The 25919-nt window shown below is 38.0% G+C and overlaps 1 protein-coding gene across 3 annotated transcripts in view; it reads left to right on the top strand.

The window, feature by feature from the left end:
• Positions 1-25919, top strand: part of ano2b (anoctamin 2b) — a 122671-nt gene that overhangs the window by 42266 nt on the left and 54486 nt on the right. For 2 of the 3 annotated variants that reach the window (XM_047390177.1, XM_047390179.1), the window contains 13 exons: positions 749-804; positions 1792-1839; positions 3657-3721; positions 5072-5206; positions 5720-5880; positions 7425-7507; positions 7814-7903; positions 9299-9382; positions 20171-20245; positions 20404-20605; positions 25136-25247; positions 25556-25613; positions 25706-25806. In XM_047390177.1, the coding sequence (XP_047246133.1) occupies positions 749-804; positions 1792-1839; positions 3657-3721; positions 5072-5206; positions 5720-5880; positions 7425-7507; positions 7814-7903; positions 9299-9382; positions 20171-20245; positions 20404-20605; positions 25136-25247; positions 25556-25613; positions 25706-25806 (1270 nt within the window). The remainder of the gene's footprint in view (positions 1-748; positions 805-1791; positions 1840-3656; positions 3722-5071; positions 5207-5719; positions 5881-7424; positions 7508-7813; positions 7904-9298; positions 9383-20170; positions 20246-20403; positions 20606-25135; positions 25248-25555; positions 25614-25705; positions 25807-25919) is intronic. The other variant, XM_047390178.1, reaches the window with a different exon arrangement.

A 25919-nucleotide genomic window follows, 5' to 3' on the forward strand; every position in this document is an offset into this window, starting at 1 on the left:
ACAATCCAAATAGCCATCCATTGTTGCCCTGAGTCCAGCTAAATAAAACCCGTTTAGAGCCCTAAATGTTATATCATCTTTCGGAAAGACTTAGTTTTGATTTGTCAATGATATGAAAATGGGTTGTCATTTTTAAAGAATCATCATTTTATTAAAAAACTTTTTTAGGCTTAAAAAAAAATTAAACCTTTACAAAAAGAGAATGGAAACATTTTCTTTTATGGCATGTTTATATTTGTGGAAAATAATGTAAAAAAATAACACATGGTTTCCAACCTAATGACAAGAAAAACAGATCTAAAAAATATTGCTGTTAATTTGGTGTTGTTCTGTTCTGGAAATTTAAATCAATTATTCAATGAAAAAGACTTAAAACTGCTAAAATCTGCATTTGTTCTTATATCTATATTTAAAAACATTTAGTTATTCCTTTATCATTTTGAACCAAAGTTATTAAGAGCCATTGTGGAAGGTCCAAAGAGCCGCTTACAGCTCCAGAGCCACAGGGCTGTTTGCACATTGGGACAGGTAGAAGGCTGTCTCTCCATGTCCCAGATTGTCTGCATCTTAAAAACTCAATTAACAGAACTGTTTCAGTGTCTGTTTTTTGCAATACATGGAAAGCCTACCAGTTGCCAGAATATCTGGTTCAAAACCTACCTGATAAAAAAAAAAAACCCCTCTACGAATAAGTATAAAATGACCTCATTGATGTTCCTCGTGTCCCTGCTCTCTCTCTCTTTTTCAGGCATCAGCACATTGATAGCCAAAGGCGTATACGACGCCGCCTTCCCTCTTCATGATGTAAGTGTGAGCCATGAAAATCTCATGATGGAACAGAATGCGCCTAACTGTATTTCTTCTGTCACTGAATGGAAAGTTGCTTGAAAGAAAATGTGTAGTTCTTTGGTTGGTGTTTTTCTTCATCTTTTTGTGTTAAATGGCATTATCCTGGATATTTGAGACGTTTCATTAACATAAACCAAAACTAAAATCCTAAATTGTTAATGTGCTGATCAAGAGATCAATTAATCTGCTTTGAGTTTCTTCGTTGATGAACTGATTACCTTTAGAACATTTAAATAAATCTAAAATTCGACTCCAGCAGGTGCTTCCAATTCTGAAACTACACAAAAAGACAGGTCCTCTTCTATAGTTTCTGCCCTGTGGTCCACAATGTCTCTGCACGGATGCAGTTTGCCATATTTAGATGATGTATTGTGCACCAGTATTTACAGTTAGGCCAAAAATCATTCATACTTATGACATATTGGAAATTAAAATTATTTTCATTTAAAAGGGGTATGAATTTACAAAAAATTATTTACATCGAAAAATAGTATGTTGAAAATTGTTTCTCAATAATCAATGTAAAATTCTTCAATCAAGCTTTTCTTAGGGTTTTAGGGTTAGGGTTAGGGTAACCCTAACCCTTTTTGAGTTTTTGGGAGCAGTGGGAGCAGTCTAACAGCTGCTGGGAGGAAGGATCTGTGATAACGCTCCTTTGTGCACCTTGGATGCAGCAGTCTTACAAAAAGAAGTTAAAGAAATAGAGTTAAAGAAATAGAAAGAAAAGTAGGAGCTTCTCTAAACATGTATTATACCTTCTGCTGATTGCATTTCTTGTAAAATAAACCAATTAGTCCTTCTATATTTGTTGTGATTGTATTTGGCAGACTTCCATCATACTGGAGTCATTCATAAAACATTGATTTTCTTTTTATTGGAGCATATAAATCATGATTGGTTATATTTAATTTGTTTTGTCCACCCTGTCGTTTTGGTCCATAGGGTGACTATAAGGTGACTGGACACCTCGAGGAGCGAAATGACAGACAGGTACTCCGACTCCATTTTCCTAGATCTGCCTTTCATGCAGTTTCGCATAATCATGTGTTTCCATCTTTCTCCTTTCCATTTGGTGGTCTTGCAAAGAAAATTCTAAACTTCAGTGGGTTTCGAAAGCGTCCCAGCTGGATCCGCTGTTGTAGCTCGCGCAAACTTTCCTCTCAGCTTGAAGCCCGCAGTATGAGATATTTAAGCCTCAAATGACTGTAACGCAAGGCCTCATGCAGTTTTCTAAACAATAATACTTTTGTCTCCTCTCTTTTTTCTATCCCCCCCACATTCATGCGTCTTCCCATCTGTCTAACACTGGCACAGATTGGAGTTTAATTTCAGTAAACATTCCTCCGAGGTAGAGCTGCTTTGACGGCAGAAAGAAAGTGATTTGTTGACCGAATCTCCAGACTGGAATTAAGCCCTGATAAAGATATTTGTCCACAGCATGCAAATAAAATATAATATTTTTTGCATTTTAATTCATTGCAGGCAGCATAAATCTTAGATAATTGCCATTTTGTCATCTCGGTTTGTTCATTTAACAGACAATATTGCAAGTTAAGGCATGAACAGATTGAAAAGCCCATTTCAACAGAACCAACATATGTACCTCAGTGTAAAAAAGACAAATTCTTGTCCTATAAAGCTGATTTGTGGAAAAGTATTTTCTGTCTATTTAGAGTTTTTACATTATGAGTATATTAAAAACTGATGTTAAGAAAGAAGTAAAAAAAAGTTTTGTTTAAGGTCTAATGTAAGAGACACAGTAAATATGTGGAAATTGGTGTTCTGGTAAGACCAGCATCGGCCTATATTTCACTTGTGGCTTAAACATAACACTGCCCATCAGCCTGAACGCAACATCCCACCATAAAACATGGTGGAGACAATATCAGGCTGTTGGGAGCCATTTATTCAGCTGGAAGTTGATGGGAAGATGGACAGAGTTAAATACAGGGCAGTCCTGGATGAAAACCTCTTGGAGGCTGAAAATGACTTGAGACTGCGTTGGAGGTTCACCTTTCAGTAGCACAACAACCCTAAACATACAGCCAGAGCTCCCATGAGAGGTTCAGAGGACATTCGTGTGTTGGAATGGCCCAGTCAAATTCCAGACCTAAAAACTGATGTTAATAGATGCATACAATCTGACTGAGCTTGATGAAAAATTCGCAAAGCAAAAGCTTGCAAAATACATTGAAGTCTGATGTTATGATGTGGAAAAATGTGGAACTGTAGCAGTAGATTGTGGGAAGAACTGTTTCAGGTGTAATCTGAAACAGTTTAAGGCTTGCTATCTGTAGTGTCAGAATGCTTTTCTTAGGTGTTGCAATAAGGGATAACATTACAAAGTGGAACATTTAACAGTTGCATGTCTGATTTGCAGGAATGCATAAATAATCACAAATAAATTGTCTTGGGTTCCTACAGTCTGCAATAAACTAAAAGCCAAAGTAATAGTAATTTCTTTTTTTTTAATCTGATTTTTCAGTTGTAAACCATAAACATTTCTCTCCAGCTTTTCATCTGTGCAGCTCTGATCGATCTAGTTTCACCTAACACCTTGTTTCTATCAGGCTTTATAATACTGTCTTCCTCCTACCTTACTGGGTTTCACTTGTCTTCAGGATACAGTTACTTACACTGCAACTCTATGACTCTCTTCTCTGAGGTTTATTTCAACCAATCAGAAGGTTTCTGCCTCCAGATCAGCTGTGCCTCCAAAAAACCATTTTTCAACTTTCAACATGACAACACACACCCACATTGACTTGACTCTGAATGTGTTTTTCTCTCTGTGTGTGTGCTGTCAGGTTCTTTTCGAAGAGTGGGCAAGATACTCAGCCTTCTACAAGTACCAGCCCATTGATTTGGTCAGGTAATGTTATCAGAGAGAACAGCAAGCTACACCTCTGTAGATGTTTCTTCTTATTCTACCTTGAAAAAGGTGGGCCATCTAACTATGACACTGTATAGGATTCTTTGGGAATAGCAAATGGATGGATCATTTTGGGTTAAAAAATATATTTCTAGAGCTACAGTCTAAAAATATGTAAAAACATGGGAAAAAGACAAAGCAAGCAAGCGACATTGGTGATGTAGTCTATGGAACACTCAGGTATCACTGCAAAACATAATGTCCATCCAAAAGAAAGTAGCAATAACAAAGTCTCCGACTCAAATGTGAGTTCATAAGGCAAAGGTTTAGATAGGAGTTCATTCAGTGAGGAGGAGGAAGTCAAGAGAAAATATGTCTGACAGCAGGAGCTTGAAAACCCAACAAACCAACACCCTACCCAGGGATTCCAAAGTACTCTGTTGCAAATCTAGCCGACCTGTGATTCATCACAGTTTTGAAAGCATGCTCATGACAAAAATTATTATACAAAGACCTGAAATTTAAGTAGATGTAATTTCTTCTCCACTTCTGACTAGTATTGTTGCTCACATGTACAGTGGCACATCTCACTACATTATAGTGATGTAGCTGTTAAATAATATTTCAAGGACGCTGTCTGTCATGACATTTCAACTCCAAAGTCAGTCCACAGGTAGTTTTAAACAAGTAAAAAAAAACACTTTCAGGTAAACTACATTGAGTGTGATCAGAAGGACAATCAAAAAAAAAAATACTGACAACCTGTCACTCGACGGCTCAGACGCAAAAAAAATGCCTAATGTAAATGACGTCTTTTACACCTCTCAAACCACCTGTCTTTCCTGTCCAAAATGTGAATATTGCTGTCTTTAAAAGAGTGATCCCTGTCCTTGAGATGTAGAAGAACCAATGAACCTTGACTCAGTGATATGGCTATGTGGGCCAAGGTTTTGATAAGCAGTCCTAACCCAAAAACAGAAAACACTCAGATACGGGGATTGTTAGGTAACTTGATTGGATTGTCAACTGACAACAACACAAACATTAACCGATTGGAGGGTAAGGCCGGGAACAGTGTAACCTTAATTACCCTTTTTGTGTGATTGTTCGGAAAACATCTTACAAGCCTGGTACGTCTTACCCATGTTCCGAACTGAAGAAGCTTTTTAGTTTAGGTGAAACATCCTCAACAAACAAGAGAAGATGTTAATTTTCATTCTATTTACATAGTACCCACACAGTACCCAGTTACATTTGTAGTAATGTAATTGCTAAAACAAAAGCCAATGCAGAGATCTGCAAATTCATCCCTGTTTCTCATGTCGTGACCCTAATGTCTTGTTTTCACAGGAAGTACTTTGGAGAGAAGATCGGCCTGTATTTTGCTTGGCTCGGTGTTTATACTCAGCTGCTCATACCAGCTTCGATAGTGGGAATCATTGTGTTTGGATACGGGGTGGCGACGGTGGATACCAATATACCCAGGTACCCACTGCAGAAAGTGGCAGCAGAGCTTTTAAGTTGTACTCTTGCAGATTTGTCTCAAATATAGAAATGGAATGGACAGAGGCTTGCTGTAAAATACTAGAAAGCTGAAAATGAGGATTTCTTTCCTACCCTATTTCAGTGTGTGCTCATATTCACAATCCACACTCATCCATCCACTAGACAGGGATTGCCCAGATACCTGCTGTATCTGGCTTTAGTCATGGCTGTGTGGGAGGTACACAGAAGGTACGGCTGGCAATGTGTGTGTGATTGTCATGGATTCAGCTCACACTGACTATGAATAGGGTCAAAGTACAAAAGCTTGTGTGGTAGTTAGGAGTTAAAAGTTCCATTCATTTCTTGTCCACACATGTAACATACACAAGCATCTCTGAGTCTTTTTGCAGGGATTGAAGTCACAATTTCACTTTGTATGCTGTGCACAATAAATGTTGGCACATCTAACAGCAGGAGCTCCCTTACTAAATTTCACGCCCCTCCCTCCCCCAGTTTGGAGATGTGTGATGAGCATCTGAATTTCACCATGTGTCCTCTGTGTGATGGGGCCTGTGACTACTGGCATCTCAGCACCGCATGCGGCACCGCCAGGGCTTCGCACCTCTTCGATAACCCCGCCACAGTCTTCTTTGCCATCTTCATGTCTCTGTGGGGTAAGGTTTCGGGTTTGCATGAGTGTCTATGTGTTTGTGTATAAGGGAGACGAAAGAAGACAGGTGGGGTGAATGTGAAGGTGATCATTAATATCTTATGGGCTCTTTCACCTCAAGTGGGCAGATGCTTGGGGAAACAAGCTAAATCAGCACAGGAGTAAAGTTTTATTAATTCAGAAAACACAATAACAATTTAAACTAAATAAAATCAGTTTGTTTACATTTTTGTTTAAAAATAAACATTTTTAAGTGTGTGCATGGTTGTTTGTGTGTTGCCCTGCGATGGACTGGCGACCTGTCCAGGGTGTACCTCGTCTCTCGTCCATAGACTGCTGGAAATACGCACCAGCTTCCCCGTGACCCACTTTGGAATAAGCGGTAGAAAATGACTGATTTTTTTAATTCCGAGGTTTAAAAACACTGAGATTACTATGCAATTCTCCACCAGGTACATGTCCACATGGTCTGAAAGGCCACTCAGAGAAGAAGAATCCATTACACCAAAGCCAACATAAAAAGACAGATTGTAGTGTGCCAATGGACTCAGGGAGAAGGATCTTAATATTTGGAGACATGTAGTGTGGTCTGAAGGAACTAAAATGAAAGCGTTTGACCATGATGGAAAAAGTGGAAAGCCTAAAGGCTTAGGTCCCCATTCCAACTGGGAAGAATGGGGTTGGAAGCATCATGCTGGGTGTGAGTAGTTTGCTGCATGAGGGATTGGTGTATTTCACAAATTTAATGGCATCTAAGGAAAGATCACTATGGGGAAATATTGGTGCAACATCTCAAGACATCTGCCAGGCAGCTTAGGTCCAAATGGGTCTTCTAAATAGGTCTTCCAAATGGACAATAATTCTAATCATGCTGCCAAATTAGTTACAGATTGGCTTCTAAACAAAACAAGCAAAGCTCACTGTTAGAGAGCTTCATCAAACAGTGAAATCTTGGTTTTTCCATTAGACACCATCTACACACAGTTTGGTTGTTTAGGATTCATGCCAGCAGAATCCTTTTCTGGCCTACCATTACAAATATTTAGAGTTTGCTAAACTCTGCTAAGACTTTAAATAGAACCAACCAGACTAAGATTAGCAAGATCCTTCAATAAAACTCCCCCTCAAGAATGGTGGTGGATGTGTGATGCTGTGGGTCTGTTTCTGCTCCAAAGGTCCTGGTAAGATTGTATAAATAATTTTTGGCAAGCATTTGTTTTTTATAAAAAGTTGAATAACAACTGTTTTTTAAATTTTTTTATTGATACTCATTTTACAGGGTTTTATTATATTTGGAGTGATGCTTGTCTCCTTTCCTATCAGAAACAAACTTTTTGGTTCACTGAAAATAAATTTAAATCTACATCTGCCAGGGCTATGAATGATTTGGGGCCTAACTGTATGCATTCAGGAAATGTTTGGGTTTTAATTGACCATTAGTCTCCATTTTTTTAAAGTAAGATCATTTTTAGCTCTGTAGACAACAAATAGTTTCATTACAAGAATTTGACAATTGTTAAACTTCACTGTGTTTGTGTGGCTGTGTAGCGGTGTTATTCCTGGAGCAGTGGAAACGTCGACAGATTAGCCTGAGTTTCAGCTGGGATCTGACAGGGATCGAGGAGGACGAGGTAAAAACACAAACACACCCAAAACAGTCAAGGAGCTCACGCATCATAAATAGATATTCATATACAGATCAGCTCGACCCTACAGAATCATTAAGAGGCTTCTGCAGTGTCAGACAGAATTATAACAGTAAGTGTTTCGATCTAATAAAACCCATTTACAGTGTAGGTGGTCATGAATGGGCCATTACTAACTACTAAATCCCATGCACAGTTGTATCATGTGAATTTCATTTGTTATTGTCCTCATATGTACACACACAGCAGTGAAAGACCGCACGGCAACATTAACTCACCTTTTGTCGTCAGGAACAACCCCGACCAAAGTATGAGACCATCCTTCTGCAGAAACAACAAAGGACACAGAAAAAGAAGAAGAAGAAGAAGAAAAAAAATGAGGTATGGATTGCCTTTTAGGGATTTGTTTAGTGATTTTGCACTTGAAAACGTAATCGGAATGGGAATTGTTTTCTGGTGGAAAGTAGCTACGAATGAATTAAAATGCCTTGCATAATTGTGAAGTGGAAGGAAAATTAATTAAAATCTAAAGATCTGTGTTTATTTGCATTCGGCCTTCTTTACCCCGATACCACTAAATAAAAGTCCAACCAGTTGCTTTCACAAAAATGTATTATGCCACCTCTCACTTCTCACTCAATACTGTAGAATCACCCTTTGCTGCAATTACAGCTCCAATTCTTTCAGGTCTGGACTTTGACTAGGCCATTTCTTACAGAGGGATAGGCTTCTATTTAAGTCAACCTACAAAACAAAGGCATCCCCACAGCATGATACTGCCACCACCTTGGCTCAACATGGAGATGATAAGTTTTAAGTGTTCTCCTCATCTGACCATAGCATCTTCATCCACATGTTTAACACATTTTAGAACCCGAGTCTGCTGAAATTAAGCAACTCTATTGAGTAATTAGGTTATACCTGGAGGCAGATGCACCTGCAAGTATTTCATTTCCACTTTGCTAAACACGAGATCAAACAGTTGGATTCAGGTACTCACTAAACACCCAGATGGCCCCCAGTTTGTTTGCAAATATTAGCATGATAATCTAATGACAGGGATAGCTCTAGCATCACTGTATAAACAGGATCAATTACATTGGGTCCCGTGGGCCCACACAGACTTGCAGCAGTGACAGATGGCTGCCTGGCACCATCACATCAAGACTAGGACAAAATAAGACCACGGCAGCATAGGCCCATTGGTGTCTGAATGTTTTTGTTTTTTTCATGTTAACTTTTGGTGTAATGTCTGGTTAAATGTGCTGCTGGAAGAACAATAGAAAGATTTACACAGCCTAGTATCGCCACACATATTGAACCTCCTGGTAAAGATGGTACTAAAATCCTTAAACTATATTCATCTTTTATTGTAGCAGCAAAATCTCACACTACAACCTTAACTTTAAGTAAATCTACTTGGACAGTGTTTTATTGTTAAACTCAGCAGTAGCATTTTAGTATCCATCACAATTCCTCTAAAGTATGTAAATGTAACTGAAGCATTTTTTAAAGTTGATTAGAACTTTTGAATTAATTCATGTTTTTTAGTTTTCTCTGGGTATAAATATGACGTGACACAGTGTCCCGTTTCTTTCAGCCACTGGCCTCTAGGCTGGACAGGGTGCCATATTTATCTTCCCTCTACACGCAGTGAGCAGGATGTTTAGGAGATGCCTTACAGCTAGAAAGTTTTCCTGTCGGCTGATTGAAAGTCATATTTACAGTATGTGTCCATGTTTGTGTTTGTTTGTGACACGTCCCTCTGTCTCATAGCCAGAGAAGCAGGAGGACGGGACAGTGACAGGGAAGGACAGATGGAGACAAAAACTGCTGTCTGCCATGGCTGCAGGAGTACCGGTAACCTCTCCTTTCCTCTCCTCTCCTCTCCTCTCTCCTCTCCTCTCCTCTCCTCTCCTCTCCTCTCCTCTCCTCTCCTCTCCTCTCCTCTCCTCTCCTCTCCTCTCCTCTCCTCTCCTCTCCTCTCCTCTCCTCTCCTCTCCTCTCCTCTCCTCTCCCCTCCATCCTTCTTTTTTCTCTTTTTCAAATTCTCCTCTTTCTGCCCCTCTTACTTTTCCTCTTCTGTTTTCGCCTCACTATTCCTCTTTTCTACTCCCCTCTCCCTCCTTTTCCTTTCCAGCAGGCTGCTGCCTATCTGTTCTTCTCTTCCTGTCCCATCCTTTGACTGCTGCAGTTTCAGCTGCTCAGGTATCTTTCTTTGTTTCTTCTTTTTTTGGTTAACCCATCCAGCTGATGGTCCCAATTGCAAAGTCAGTTAACTCAGATTGAAATCATCTGAATAAGATTTTGAACCTACTGGCTGGATGGCCAATGGCATATACAGTGAAAGGTTCTGATGTTGCATCATGTTTGTTTGACAGTGACCATGTTCTTTATTATTGACATTCTATCTATTTTTTTATCATTTGGATGTTTTCTATATATTGCAATAAAATAATATTTCTACTGAGAAAGCAAATAATTTAGAGATTGCCTGAGAAATTGGCTGATGGCCAAGAATCGCATAATTTTGAGTGTCACCGACAGGTCGTGCTAGCCACCACACTCAAGTGCCAGAAGAATGAAATGCCTTTTTTACACCAAACTTAAAGACTTAGATGAGGTTTTACCATCTGTGTTTTCTGAAAGGATTGAGCCAGCAATTGTAGGTTTATGATAGAAATGTTTGATGAAAAAAGGTAAAGTTAGCAATTTTTAGTATCAGTGAAGTATTTAAATATGTCAAAGGAAGCAACATGAGATGTAAGAAGGTATTTAAACAAATATAATCTATAAGGGCATTTATGTGGTTGCACTAGGTACTAGTTCTTTTGTTCTGTTGCCACTTTGTTCTTTTTCTGTTGAGTCATTTTGTACGTGATAATTTCTTTGGGTACGAATAAAATCTGTCTGCCCCCGAACATCAATTTCTACCCAGCTTGGGGACATTACAAGTTTTCTCAATTGCAAAGACACATTTCTGAAAAGCTGCTCTCCTTTTCTTTAAACTGTGAACACAGAACCCAATTTTCAAGCTGCATTTACAAAACCTCAGACTCTTCTTGCAAAACCAAACTCTAAAACCAAATTTTAGATGTCAGGAAATTGAAAAATAAGAAATCAACACACTGCAACAATTTAGATATAACCATAATAAAATAAGTAATTAACGTAATCTTAAAACCATTAGTGCATATTTTTAATCTATTATTCATTACAGGCACAGTTCTAAACAGTATGAAGATGTTCAAATCTGGCAGCAAGCAACATTTTACCAACTATAGACTGAGATCTATATAACCACAATTTTCAAAAATATTTAAACATTTTTACTGTAATAGACTGGATAAATTTGTGGAAAAATATCAATTATTACATGAAAGTCAGCCTACAACACTCGCTTTAATAGACGTCATTTAAGAAATTACAAATAGCAGTGGTCAAAAATAAACCCAAAAACACTGGGCTGTTTATAGATTTTAAAAAAGCATTTAATACAATAATTCATAACATAAGCGGTAGAAAATGACTGACTGAATTCATAACATGTTAATAGAAAAATTGGAAAGATACGGGATAAGGGGAATTGCATTACAATGGATAAGAAATTATTTACAAAATAGGAAACAGTTTGTAAAACTTGAACATTTTAGTCCTTCATATGTGGATACTTCTACCCACCCCTATTCGGATATGTATTTTTGTTGCCGCAGTGGATGCATGTATGTTAGTACTAATGACCTCAGCAATGTTTCTCAAGTCTTTAAAGCAGTGTTGTTTGCTGATAATACTCATTTGTAAGCTTTAAACTAACGAAGCTAAAGGACTTAAGAGATGACATAGAAATAGAAATGAGTAAATTAACACAGTGGTTCACTCAAAACACATTATCATTAATTTTGAATAAAACCAAAAAAATGTTTTTTGGAAACTAATGAGGCAGATGAAGTAAAACTGTAAATTAAGGGGTTGATATTGAAACAGTAATAAAATACATTTCTTGGAGTCATATAAAACATATACAAAATAAAGTATCAAAAAGCTTGCCAATTTTATACAAAGCACAATATTTACTGGATCAAAAATCACTATTTACATTATATTGCTCATTAATATTATCATATTTGAATTGTTGTGTGGAGGTTTGGGGCAACAATTACAAAACTACTCTAAATCCAAAAGTCAGCTTGCAAAAAAAGGGCAATAAGAATCATAAATAATGCTGGATACCGAGCTCACACTAACCCACTATTCATTCAATCACAAATACTAGAAATTCATGATTTGGTGGACTTTCAAACACTGCAGATTCTATTCAAGGCCAGAAACAAACAATTACCTGCAAATATTCAAAGAACGTTTATTGAAAGGGAAATACAATATAATCTAAGAGGATTGTGTTGTTTTCAAAAAGATATACACAGAAATGACTGCAAAATATGACAGTGATAAGAATAAAAAACTAAGGTTCACAGGCACAACATTTTGTTTTGATTGCAGCTTTGCATTTTAAGCACAGAGTTGTATGAAGGGGTGGGATTATATAAGTTATTTACTTCTATCCACCCCTATTTGGATATGTATTTTTGCTGATTTTTTGCATTGGCGCAATGGATGTATATATGTTATTAATATCCAAATAAACTGAACTAAATCCAAAAATCTAAAATAGATATAGTTTTGTAAGTGATACGGAAAATGTGATTTAGGCCATTACAGTGGATCACTACTTACAGTAATCATCATTGAATGTGTCTGGATATAGACCAACCTGTACTTACTGGAATCTTTGCTCTTTGACTCTGTCTGAGTTGCAATCAAAGGGCATTTTGTGCAGCTGTTTTATGCGCAGTTCTCATGGACCATATCAACAGTTAGGGACTCTTGGTGTGGGGAGAACATACCTGTCTTCCCAACCCCATGTGGCAGTCTTTCAATTCTACAAAAAGAGAACATGCAGTTACAAAAATATACTTTCCATACTAGGCCTGCAAACATTTAGACTGGCCTTCCATTACAATACTATAGTACAATGACACAGTGATGTACTGAAACATATATTTACTTACAGTATACGGTGGTATGGTATACAGTCATAGAGCAATTCCTGTCAACATTTGCATACTATAATGCCAAGAAGCCTGTTCTCTTCTCTGAATCTTCAGATTATGGTGGACAATGTGAATCAGCTGATGTTTGGTTGTCCCCTTTGTCCTGCTTCCCTCATGCTCATACCATGGACAGGAACATTATCAATCACAGTTGCTCTGATTTAATTGGATATTACAGTTCTATGTCTTCGCTCACACAAACTTCACATGAACTCATGTCAGATTTCTATCCATTGTAGTGCCTCACAAACCGGTGCTCTCTGAACTGGATAGTATATGTTCCATCACATCATTGGCTACAGTGTGATCAATTTTGAGTTGTCGTGTTCAAACGGTGACACCTGTGTTTTACCTGTGTTTGACGTTTGCCACCTGTGCTCACCATGATGCAACACAGGTGCATCATAATGAAAATGTGTTGGCAAGTTGTGTCTAAACAGGTGAAGAGCGCTTATAGTTTTGGCAAAAAAGTGACTGATTCAATCAGTGGATTCAGGCCACTGAGCGTTTGGTTCAGACAATAGGGCTTATTATTTCGGCAATTGAGAAAAACTGTAAATCAGGTGGTTAGCAGTACAAGGTACACCACAGGGGACTGTACTCTTGTCATTCCTTTTCACTCTGTACACCTCTGACTTCCAGTACAAGACAAAGTCCTGTCATCTGCACAAATACTCAGATGATTCTGCAGTCATCAGGTGTATCAGAGATGAAAAGAATAAGCTCATTATAGAGAGCTGGTGGTATCAAAAAAAGAAAGGAGGTGATTGTAGATTTCAGCCATCAGCATCTACAACGACTTGAAAAAACCCTGCACAGCAACATTTATTTTCCTTTTAAGATCTATATAGTATTTAGAATTTAATTTGAATGGGTGATGAAGCTGGAGTCAACACCAGAAGAAACCAGGAAGGCTGAATGTATTACAACAAATTTCCTATTTTTCATTCTTTTAAGTTTTCAGACTTTGCTTTTTTATGGAATGTGCTGATTTTATCTATATAGCAGCCTATTGGAAATCTCAGAGTCAGAGTAAGGGTCTGTATTCCCCAAGGAATACATGTAGCCAGATGTCTTCAGTTACTAAAGATACTCACGCTTATCGTGCAATTTGCTAATTTAAGAGGCTAAAGACAGTCTAAAATGTGAACTCTGTAATATTTTTATAAGTCATGAAAGCACTGCTTCATGGCAACTGTTCTTGCGTGTTATTAATGACCTCTCATGGAAGGTAGGCTAGAAATAAATATTTTGATCACTGTTCATTAAATAGAAATCAAAATAAGATCTACATCAGCATGGCAAAACTGAACAAAAAATGATTGGCGCACCGATATTTTAGCCTTTTCTGGCCAGTGACTAGAATTCAGAAATCGTTTCCCTAGAGGCTACCAGGTCATGTTACCTACAACACTCTTTGGTGTGAAAGTTCTTACTCAGGGTTAACTATTTTCGTCATCAAAGAGGTGTTTATGTGGTCAAAAGAAGCACAGAGAAGCTATTTAAAAGGAAAGTGTATTTTTCTGGTCAGGCAAGCTGCTACACCAGAGAGCTTGACTTCAGCAGATGCTGGTCATTTCACACTGCATTTTATGAAAGGTTCTGGAATGGGAATTGTTGCCAGAGTTTCGGGGAAACATGGGTCTCTATCCTTTAGGGAATGCACCATCACTAATGTTTACCTCTAGCAATGCTAACTATGCTAATCGAGCTAATCACTAATATAAGCTAAAGACATTTTCAAATGTCAACTTCAAAATATTTTGTCCTCATTTTAAGTTTTAAAATATAAAACTAAAATTAAAGTCAAATTAAAATTAAGTTAAAATTAAACATGTCTTGTGCTAATATAAATAATTAAGGACCCCCTGTCAAGAAGGCTAAATATGATTTTCCTGCATACTCGTTATTGCGGTTCTTAAAATAAAATCCAAATCAATCTCATTGGCAGTTAAGAATTTTTTGAAGAGCCCAATCAGCTATAAAACTATGATCCTTACATCTATACTTTACAGTCAGTTTATGTACGTAAACATTTTTATTTATTCAATCTGTCACTTTGGGAGCAGTATTTCTCCTGACAGCTTTCCATAAATGTTCTTCTGTGGATGGAATTTAAAAGGCAAGGCTGTAAAAAAAACAAAACAACGTAGAGATAAAAGACAAAGAGCGATACAAAACACAAGAAACTAAGAGGCTTGGAGAAGTGGAGGTAGGAAGAACAACACAGGGAGAGCGCCTGAGTGGGAGTGATGCATGCTGGGCTGGAAGCCAGGGGTAAGATTAGTGACCGTCACTATGGTGACACACACCTCTCCCATTCATCACACTTAGCATTCGTTGGCTTTATTGTCTGAGACACAAAAAATTTGTTATAGGTTCAAACCGAATTAGCTTTTAAATGTCAAACAGAACTGCATCTTGTACCTGTTTTTGGAAGGCTTTGGGAATTCAGTGCAGAAAGTTTGGATCACACTGTAGAAATAAAGCCATCCATCTTATTCAGGGCAATATAGTTCTATTCTGTGTCCTTAACTGGGACCTATGACTTACTTGCACTGACAGGGCACTAGCTGAACAAATCACATTATGAAGTAAGGCAAGATCATCTTGCATGACATAAAAAGGCAGCTAAAGCTCTTTTGGAGTCCTGCAGACCTTATAAGTCACTGCAATTCTTCTAAAGACTGAATTGTGTTTGGGACAATGAGGCAATTTTCTTTTGGTTTCCCCTCTGCTCATTGGAGTACACAGGCATGACAGAAGTGCATGTTCCAATTTAAAATCATCTGCATGTGTCTGTTTTAGTTCCATGTATAAGTTACAGCATTTTAGAGGTTGCAGAGTCATGAAGACCAAGGAGCACAGCAGACAGGAGAGATAAACTTTGTAGATATTTAAAGCATGGTTAAGTATTAAATCAATATGTCACCATTTGGGCATCTCATTAACGTTTAAACTGTTATATAAAAATGAGTATGGTACAACTGTGGACCTACCAAGACATAGTCGTCTACATAAACAGGCCTGGTAAAGATAAACTTAATCAGAGAAGTAGCCTAGAGGCCCATGGTAACTCTTGAGGAGCTGTGCAAATCCACAGCTCATGTAGGTGAATCTCTCACCAGGACAACAGTTAGTTGTGCACTCCACAAATTAGGAAGAAAAACATTATGTAAAGAAAGTAATTAAAGATCCTCTTCACAGTTTACCTCAAGGCAGACAGCAAACATGCGGAAGAGCAGTGGTCAATTGAGACCAAAACTGAACTTTTCAAACCTTTTTTTCTGAATTATTAGACACTTATCTTTAACTGAAAAGCAAAATAATAATCTGGTTTTATTGAAAAATAAAAAACGAGTGCAACGACCTGCATGGATAACTGTGCATTTAAGCTTAGTTTCTTTTAATTAAATCATTTGTTCTCTTTGCTAGGTGTCTACCAGCATTCCAAATCTTAGTGTGGTAAACATTTCCCCACTATACCTTGCAAATGTTCTCCAAATCTTTCAGATTGTGAGAAGATCTCTTGTCCTGTTCATATGACCTCCACAGATTTAGTCCTGGGCTCTGGCTAGGCCAGTACAAACTTTCATTTTCCTCTTATGAAATGGTTTTGTTTATTTGGATGTAGGAGTGGACTAATTACGATTCTGACAAATACAATATCTTTAACTTTCTCGCAGACACTTGAGGCTTTAGAGTCGAAACTCACTTTATTTGAAACAATACATAACTGTATCCACAAAAATCTCAGTTCCAGAAGAAAAGTAACCTCAGAGCATTACGCTGCCATCACCATATCTCACTGTAAGTATTGGTATTCCTTCAGTAATGTGTTGCAGTGTTTTGTGCCAAACTTTAGTCCAAAACCCAAAGTTTGGTTCCTTTAGACTGGACTCCAATCTAGATTCAAACCAAATGGCAGACCAATCTGGATCCCAATTTCATGTTTCTGTGTGTACATGCGAAACGTGTCTTTTCTAAAAAGATGACATCTTAGCTCCACCTCTCTCTGTAACCCGCATCCGCCTCATTCTCACAAGAAGAACAAACATGTGTTCGATATCTGTGTCCTTGTTGGGGGTGGCCCTGTGGGGAGATTGATGTTGGGTTTCATGGGGGGTGGGGGGCTCATGGGTTTGACATCGGAATTCATTGGGGGGTTGGGACTGTTTCATCCTGGGATGGCTCTGGTCGTTTGGACCAGGTGGACCCCTCTTTTGTACATGGCCCCCTTTCCGGAGGGGGATGGGGGTTGTTGGGGGCTGGGGTCGGCCTGGGTGGTCAGGGTCTGGGCCAGGGTCGCTCGGGTTCGGGCGGTGCCAGCACTAGTCCGGGCTGGTGCTGAGGGGTCTGCCTGTCTCCACCCCGGAAGGAAGGGGACCACCTCCTGGGTCCGGGAGCTTGTTGCCCCTCTGGGGTATCGGCACCTGGACCTGGGAGTATAGAGTATGTATAAGGCGTGTGAGTGACTGTGTGACATCCATTGTTGTGTGTCTTTACGTTGGGTGTGTGGATGAGAGTGTTTACGCATGAGGGTGGGAATGTGTGATTGTGACTGTGTGTGCATGTTTTTTGTGTCAGGTCGGGTCTTGGGCTGCTCCCTCTCCTGGATCAGTTTAGGCCCCCCTATCAATTGTGGGGCCTATTTCCTAAAAACTTCATAAAACAATTTTGTATTTTATAACAAAAATACTTAGAGTTGCATGACAGGTGTTTTTTAAGAGCTTTACAAAATATTAAATTCGCAATAAATGTGGCTTCTTTTTCTATTGAACTGATTAAATTATATTACAGACATATAACATTAACCATATGATTAGATGCGTTTTAAGGTTAAAGAATGTGTTTGCTTTGCAATACATGGAAATATGAAAGTAAAATAAAGAATAATAATTGTTTTATAGGGTCCTAGGTTTTGGCAGGTCATTGCAATTTGCCTCACAATGTTTTTCTTTGTATCTGTTAGTAGTTTACCTCAGGTATTTTAATGTAATTGTGTTTTGCTGCACTTTAAGTACAGTTTATCTGTTTTGGGTGTAATGTGCGCGACCCATATATGGAGGCTACAGTCCTGGACGCAGCTGTCACCGGTTCAAGTTCAGACACATAGACCTTTGCTGCATGTGTTCCTCTCTGTCTCCACCCGATTTCCTGTCGATCAACTTACAAAGTAAATGCCACTGGTTCCACAAAAAAAGAGGATTTGGCTTCGCAACCTTATTTCCTAGTCAGAAATATAGTGAATACTGCAGATTTTTGTCACATGTAGAACAGCCCCCAGTATTTATTAGGACTTACTCCTTTTTTCTAAGCAATTTTAGACAAAATCTCAGGTTTAAGAAAGACCCTGTTGTCTCATACTTTTACAAACTATTGATGATTTTCTTAATTTTGCCATGGTGTAAATACAGTGCTGTGCAGTCCCTTGTATTATTCTCCTGACTGACACCTTTGCATGTATTTGTATTAGATAATATTGATCTTTTGTAACCTCTCTACAAACTCTGGCTTTAGCACGCGTTGGCGAATCAACAAATATCAGAAAAATCCCACTGGAATAGTTGATCTCCATATCTTATTAATCATATTCTCCAAAACTGGTGGCAGTTGTTAGCTCAAGAAGACTGGATGCAGAAATTAAATTAAATCAAAAGATGCTTCCACAATGTATTTGGTTGGGGGTTGCAAATGTTTGTAACCACATGGTTGCAAGTTTTTACAATAATAAATGTATTAGTATTTCACATTATTGTACTGGATCTATACCACATTATGTGTGGAAAATGTTTGGAAATTATGTATCATAGTCTATTTTTTTTGCATTACAAAAACCTGGCATTTTAATGTGTTTGTACAGTTTTGAGAACTACTTCATGTTCAGAATTTAACATGCCTCAGTGGAAGAATTAACAACCCAGCTTAAAAAGTCCCCAAAACATCAAAACCTTACTTGCATACCTACATCAGAGAGCAGTTTTAATCCTTTTCATGTATGCTTTATTAATTTCAAAACTATACATATTTCTGTTATGTTTCAGCATGAAATAAAGCACTTAATTATTTGCTTAAATAATAAATTAAACATATATTTTGACTTCCTGTATGGTATAAAAGGCAGAGTAAGAGAAGGTTAGACCAAAAGAGACCTAATAATAGAGAGAAATAAAACTTGTCACTGAGTCTCTGTCATGAGAGCTTTGTCAGGCTTTCCTCAGTGGACTCGACAAGCCAAATATAACACCTGACCTAATTTACTACCACCCCCACTGATGGCTGTCCCCACCACAAACACACACACACACACACACACACACACACACACACACACACACACACACACACAGACTACACTCTGTTAAAATCCCATTCTCATCTTGTGCAAGCTTTGCTATGCTTGAACTTAAACTGAATTATTTTAGCAACTTCAGTATTTTTAATAACTGTTAACTAACTGTTGCAGTTATCACGGAATGAATTCCTAAATACCATTTCCAGTTTGCATTCCAAATAAACAGGGCTGTTTGCATTTATTGAAAATGTCCACTTCTGTTTATCTGAAAATTGGGCATCTTTGGTTGCTGGTTGTACAGTAGCTTTATATTCACTAGATGGTGGTGTTGTACTAGGAGTTGTCACCATATCACTTGCTTTTCCTGTCTCCTTTTTCCATCTTAAAATATCTGGAATTACTCTTGATGCAAACCAGGTCACATGGTCAGGCTGGCTTTGATTTGATGCAAATTATCCATGTTTTTCAAGAAAGATGCCTAAAATCCTCCAGTTTCCCCCAAATATGAGTAATTCTGAGGAAACGTCTGTATTGGAGGCTGAAGGGAGATTTTTTTCTTCTATTGTCAGTTTCTCCTAATTATTTCAAACATCTTGAACCCTTTTTTACCATATGTTATCATTTCTTAGAACTACCTTTGACATTGCACTTACCTGTTACCTCAACCATTATAAATCTTTGCCATTACTCTAGTAAGTAGATTTTCTATGCAAAGTAATTCTTTAAAAAATGGGGGGAAAAATGTAGGATCCATGTGTGGGTTTGAGCTACAGTGCTGTACAGAAGAATTCACACCCCTTGGACTTTGTCAGATTAAAACCATAAACCTCAGTGTGTTTTATTGGAATTCTATGTAGACCAATACAGAATCATGCATAATTGTGAAGTTGAAGGAACAGGATACATGATCAGGTTTCTTAGAGAGCACTGGTGAACAAACAGCTTCAGACCAAGCAGGCAGGTCAGCGAGAAAATTGTGGAGAAGATATAGTTTGTGGAGAAACTCCAAACTATATCCTAAGCTTTGAACATCTCACAGTGCTCTGTTAAGTCCATGATCTGAAAATGAGATGGAGTATGACACAACTGCATGGTTTTTTCTGCTTTTTTGTTTCATTTTGGGCCTTTTTTTCTTCATTCCAGGTCTTTCTGTAAAGTTGAACAACCTTGACCACTGTTTGACAAATTGGGAACTCTCTGATTCTCTTATCTCTTCTGTGTCCCTTTTGTCTTTGCATTCAGACGGTCTTTGAGAAGTTGACTTGGAAAGACCGTCTTACTGGATACTTCATGAATATTTCCTCTATTCTTTTTATGGTAAGCAAAGACAAGGGCTATACTTTCTACTATACATTTGCTCGACATATAATGTACTTTAATTATTGAATAACTTCCTTACACTCATCCTGTATTTAAAAACAAGATGTCTGAGTCATGTCTGATATCTTCCTTGTATCATCTTTCTTTGCTGGCAGCTTGGACTGACGTTTTCAGCTGTTTTTGGTGTAATCATCTACCGCATCACGATCTCTGCCTTGATGGCGATGAGCCCGGACCCTGAAATAAAGTCCAATGTTCGGGTGACTGTAACAGCTACTGCTGTCATAATCAACCTTGTGGTCATCCTGATCCTGGATGAAATTTATGGTGCTGTGGCCCTGTGGCTAACGGAGCTAGGTACGAAAAGACCCGCTGGCCATTCTATCTTGTGGTTAAAAGAACCTAAAACAATTTTTGCTGTTGTAAATTTTCAGTTATACAGGGCATTCAACTCCTAAATGCTTAAAAGCAAGGCCACTCAACTCAAACAAAAGGTTTGAGTTGAGTTTTCCTTAGTTCTGAAAATGAGTTGTAGGCAAAACAATCACACTAATAAGGCTGTTTAGGTCACACAGGTCACCGACTCTACTCACCAGTCAGCTCAATGTTTGAGTTGTTGTCATTTTACCCAAACAATGTCATCTGACGATGCTGACATGTGAGCTGTTTTGTCCCAAGGTTCCGTAAGAATCACAAGTTAAGGCTGCACTGTAGATGTTAGAAAGATGGAGCTGGAGGACACCTCTTCTGTTTATTGTTGATTTTTCATGTTTATCTTAGATGACTTCTCACCTGAATCACTCTTCTGCACAATGATAACTTTAAAACACAGTTATTTTTATAAACAAATCTAAAACAAGAAAGAAAAACCTTTTTATTGTTAGAAATAGGGTAAGCAGGGGCAGACTTGGACTAATAACAGCCATTAATTTTCTTCCAAAGAAGCCTACCACCTAGATATATCAAAAATACATGTACAGTGCTGTGAAATAAAAATTTTTAAAACTTCTGGCATGGTCCAAAAGGAAAAAACATCAGTTTTTGGTTTTTGGTAAGATCATTAAACAAATATTAATATTAATATACTAAAACACAAAATGTTGTTTTCAAATTATAATTTCATTTATTTATTTACTGTAAAATAATTTCACAAGAGCCACAAAAAAAAAAAGAGTAAAGAGTACAAGTCAAAAATTTGTTATCATTGCTCTGTCAGCTATACAGACAGTATATGACCACAAACCACACTCTAAAATATGTTCTCGCTAAAGTTGTTTACTAGATATACAAAGCTCATTTGTTAAAAGAATAGCTATACCATACTTTAGCATGTGCAATCTTATATTAGCTAATAGTGTATATATATATATATATATATATATATATATATATATATATATGTATATATATAGAGAGAGAGAGAGAAAGAGAGAAAGAGGGAGAGAGTCACTACACATAGATGGATATATTTCAGGCCTTTGTCTCTTATAATTTGGATGATTATGGCTGACAGGTAATGCAGGTAAATACAGCATTCAGCATCTCAGAAGATTAGAATATTGTGAATAAGTTAAATATTGAAAACTCATGGTGTCACACCCTAATCAGCCAAATAACTCAAAACACGAGCAAAGGTTTCCTGAGCCTTTAAACAGTCTCTCACTCTGGGTCATAAGCTAAATAATCATGGTGAAGACTGTTGATTTGACAGATGTCCAGAAGACAGTCATTGACACCCTTCACTAGGAGGGTAAGCCACAAAAAGTCATTGCTGAAGATGTTTCCAAGCATATTACCGGAAATTGGGTGGAAGGAAGAAACGTGGTAGGAAAAGATGCACCGGCAACAGGGAGAGCTGGAGCCTTAAGAGGATTTTTTAGCAAAATCCATTCAAGAATTTGGGGGAGCATGCATAACGAGCAGACTGAGCTGGAGTTGGTGCATCAAGAGCCACCACACACAGACTAGACATGGGCTACAAATGTCACATTTCTTTAGTGAAGCCACTCCTGAACCAGAGACAACATCAGAAGTGTCTTACCTGGGCTAAGAAGAAAAGGAACCTGACTGTTGCTCAGTGGTCCAAAGTCCTGATTTCAGGTGAAATTAAATTGTGCCTTTCATTTGGAAATCAAGGTCCCAGAGTCTGGAGGAAGAGATGAGAGGCATAGAATCCATGTTGCTTGAAGTCCAGTGTGAAGTTTCCACAGTCAGGGATGATTTGGGTTCCCATGTCATCTGCTGGGGTTGGTCCATCCTATTTTCTGAAGTCCCCAGTCAATGTAGCCATCTACCAGGAAATTCTAGTGCACTGATTTCATTTTCCAGCAGGACTTGGCACCTGCCCACACTGCCAAAGGTATCAAAAGCTGGTCAAATTACCATGGTGTTCCTGTTCTTGATTGGCCCACAAACTCCCCTGACCTGAACCCCATAGAAAATCTATGATCTGTTGTCAAGAGGATGATGAGAAACACCAGACCCAACAAGGCAGATGACCTGAAGGCTGCTATCAACTTCCATTACACCTATGCAGTGCCACAGGCTGATCACCTCTATGCCATGGCGTATTTATGCAGTAATTCATGCAGGAGGAAGCCCAACCAAGTATTGAGTGAATAGAAATGGGCATACTTTTCAGAAGAGTGAAATTTGTGATAATAACATCATTTTTTGATTAGTCTACTGTGATATTCAAATTTTCTGAGACACAAAAGTTTTTATCTATTTTCTTACCTGTAAGCCATATACATCAAAATTGCAAGAAATAAAACCTAAAATGTTTTACTCTATGTGGAATAAATCTCTATAAAATAACTGTGTAATAACGGTTTAAGATTTATTGCTAAAACTTGTTACAACAAATAAATAACCAAATGTAAAATTGCTCACTTTTCTTTTAAGTACATAATCTACTGTAGGGACTTTTGTTATAGAACTCCAATAAACAATATCTAACAGCAGGACATAACTTAGAGTTATTTTTGTTTGACATAATCATAATTGTCATATTTGTCATCTGAGTCGACTGGCCCAAATGGGGATCAGTACCGAAATAAACGGATACACCATGGTGAGTATATGGGTATTAAATGGTTTATTTAGGTATAAAATGTAAGATGGAAGGGAGAAAATGAAAGCAAGTGGGTATGCAATGGGGATACGAATTTGTGGAGGGGCCAACTGAACTTGAGCCGCTTAGGAACTTGTAAAAAAAAAAAATTGACACATACACACACACTCAAAAAATCATTTTAAACATTTGTTTTACATCATGTTGCATGTGTCTGCACATTTAAGAGAAATTCTATTTATTTATAAAGAAATTTAATTTTTCCCCTTCCTTCTTGGAGAGTCTGATAAAACTTTGATGTTTTTATGCTCCAGCTGTCTCATCAGTCATCCCAAGAGGTTTTAACCACATTTGCATCTGTATGTCTTACTCCAGAAATAGAGAGAGAATTCAGAGGGAGAAGGGTAAAGAGGGAGTTTGTGTATGTGTGGATTTAAGAAAAGGAGTGCTCATCCTCTAACCTACTTCCAAAACAGTGACATATTTGCTCTAAAAAAGTATTCACTCCCTTACAGATTCTTTAACCCTCTACTTATTTGTTACACTTAAACATTTCAGATTATCAAGCAAACTTGTGATTAACCACATTGTTTGGTACAAATTCATATGGAACCATAAAGTTGTCTAAAAGTAAAAAAAAAAAAACACATCATGTCCTCATTCAGAAATTCAGAGCAGATTAAAGCTGCAAGCAGCATTGGGTGGCCCTCGCAGCTTAGTACCGCTCGGCCACCACGCCACCGACGAGCCCACCACACAGTTCCGCGGGTCACCACTAGGTGATACTCTGAACAAGATTTGATATGACCTTTGGTCATGCGGAGTTCTGCTCTGGTGAGAAGCATTTAAAGTTTGCCTGAAAAATCTGACCTTCTCGAATACCTCCTGTCGTGCTTTGGAAATGTTTTCAAAACTATTATGCCTCATTAGACAAATTTACAACTTTTGGAGACTGTCAAGGAAGGTCAATCAGCTAAGAAACCTTTCATGTGGTTGTTAGCGGGTGGGGCTAAGCTGATGTCATCAACTGACTGTGCCAACATGTTCAGCACTCATCCACGATGATGCATACCAAATTTTGTGTGGAACAGATGATGTATGACGGAGATAATGCGGTTGAAGTTTCCTTGGGGGGGCTGTTAATTGAAATTCCAATGTAATCCAACAGAGCTGTTTGGCTGTTGACAAAGATCAACCATATACACTTTGGATTAAATAGGACCATGGGTGTAATTTAGAGCCAAACGTAAGGCCATTGCGTGACATCACACTTCACACAGCCACACCCTGCAGCCAAACCTCTCAGTATTGGAGACCCTCTTACACCATCATGTTTAACTGTAACTAAGGACATATTTATGTTGATTTGGTCAAGGGGATAAAATATGGACCTTCCAAAGTGAAATATTACACTTCCTGTTCTTGGGGGCAGGGCTGTGATGATGTTTAACTCTGAATAGGTGAATATCCAAAACAATATGAAGGTTTTGGAAGGGCCTAGTCAAAATATTAACCTGAATTCAATGAGATGCTGTGGAGTGACCTTAAATAAGCTGTTCATGCTTGAAAACTCTCTAATGTGGCTGAATTAGAATAATTCTGTAAAAACGAATGGGCCATGTCAGTTTGGAAAGCTTTCCTCATAAATGACAACACAAAAGCATTTTGTGTTACATGGATTATCCTAAAACACAAATACTTTTTCCAAACACTGTGTACACACATTTGCCTTATTTGTTTTTCTTCTTATTGAAGACCTGCTGAAACTGACCTGCTGAAACTGCACTTAAATAGTTATATCAACTTTTTTGCAGAGATTCCTAAAACGGAAAGCAACTTTGAAGAGCGCCTTATCCTTAAGGCGTTTTTACTGAAGTTCATGAACGCATACGCCCCGATATTTTATGTGGCTTTCTTCAAAGGACGGTAAGGCATGTTTCTGTAAATAGTCCTAAATAATGTTGAGGTGTGGGGAAATCGTGTATTCCCATAAAACATGAATTCTTAATTACCTAAGAAAAAAATCCTGCCTCATTTTCTGCCCTGCGATATACTTTCTTTGATTTTCAAGTATTTGTTCAGCAAAGAAGAGTCTTAAACAAGAAACATTTAATTTATTTTTAAATGTACAAATAAATAAAAGATGCTTTACTATTTTGTGAAAAAAAAATGTATCTCCCTTTTAGAAAACAAATACCCTCATGGTTTCACCTGTTGCTTGCATTTGTTTGCAGGTTTGCAGGTCGACCTGGAAGTTATGTGTACGTCTTTAATGATTATCGCATGGAGGAGGTTTGTTTCTGTAAAACTTTGCCTCTAATACTTTAATTAACAAATCAAATATCCTGCATGAAGGTACAAATAATACTCTGTGTTCCTCTAAGTGTGCTCCAGGAGGCTGCCTCATCGAGTTGTGCATTCAGCTCAGCATCATCATGCTGGGCAAGCAGTTGATCCAGAACAACATCTTCGAGATTGGCATCCCGTGAGTCGACTGCCTTTTTTTTAAATTTTGTGGCATCGTTTGATCTTAGTCTTTGAAGTCCAAATCAACCATCCGTCCATCCGTCCGTCCATCCATCCATCCATCCATCCATC

This window comes from Girardinichthys multiradiatus, chromosome 17 (assembly GCF_021462225.1).
Source record: "Girardinichthys multiradiatus isolate DD_20200921_A chromosome 17, DD_fGirMul_XY1, whole genome shotgun sequence".
Classification (NCBI taxonomy): Eukaryota; Metazoa; Chordata; class Actinopteri; order Cyprinodontiformes; family Goodeidae; genus Girardinichthys; species Girardinichthys multiradiatus.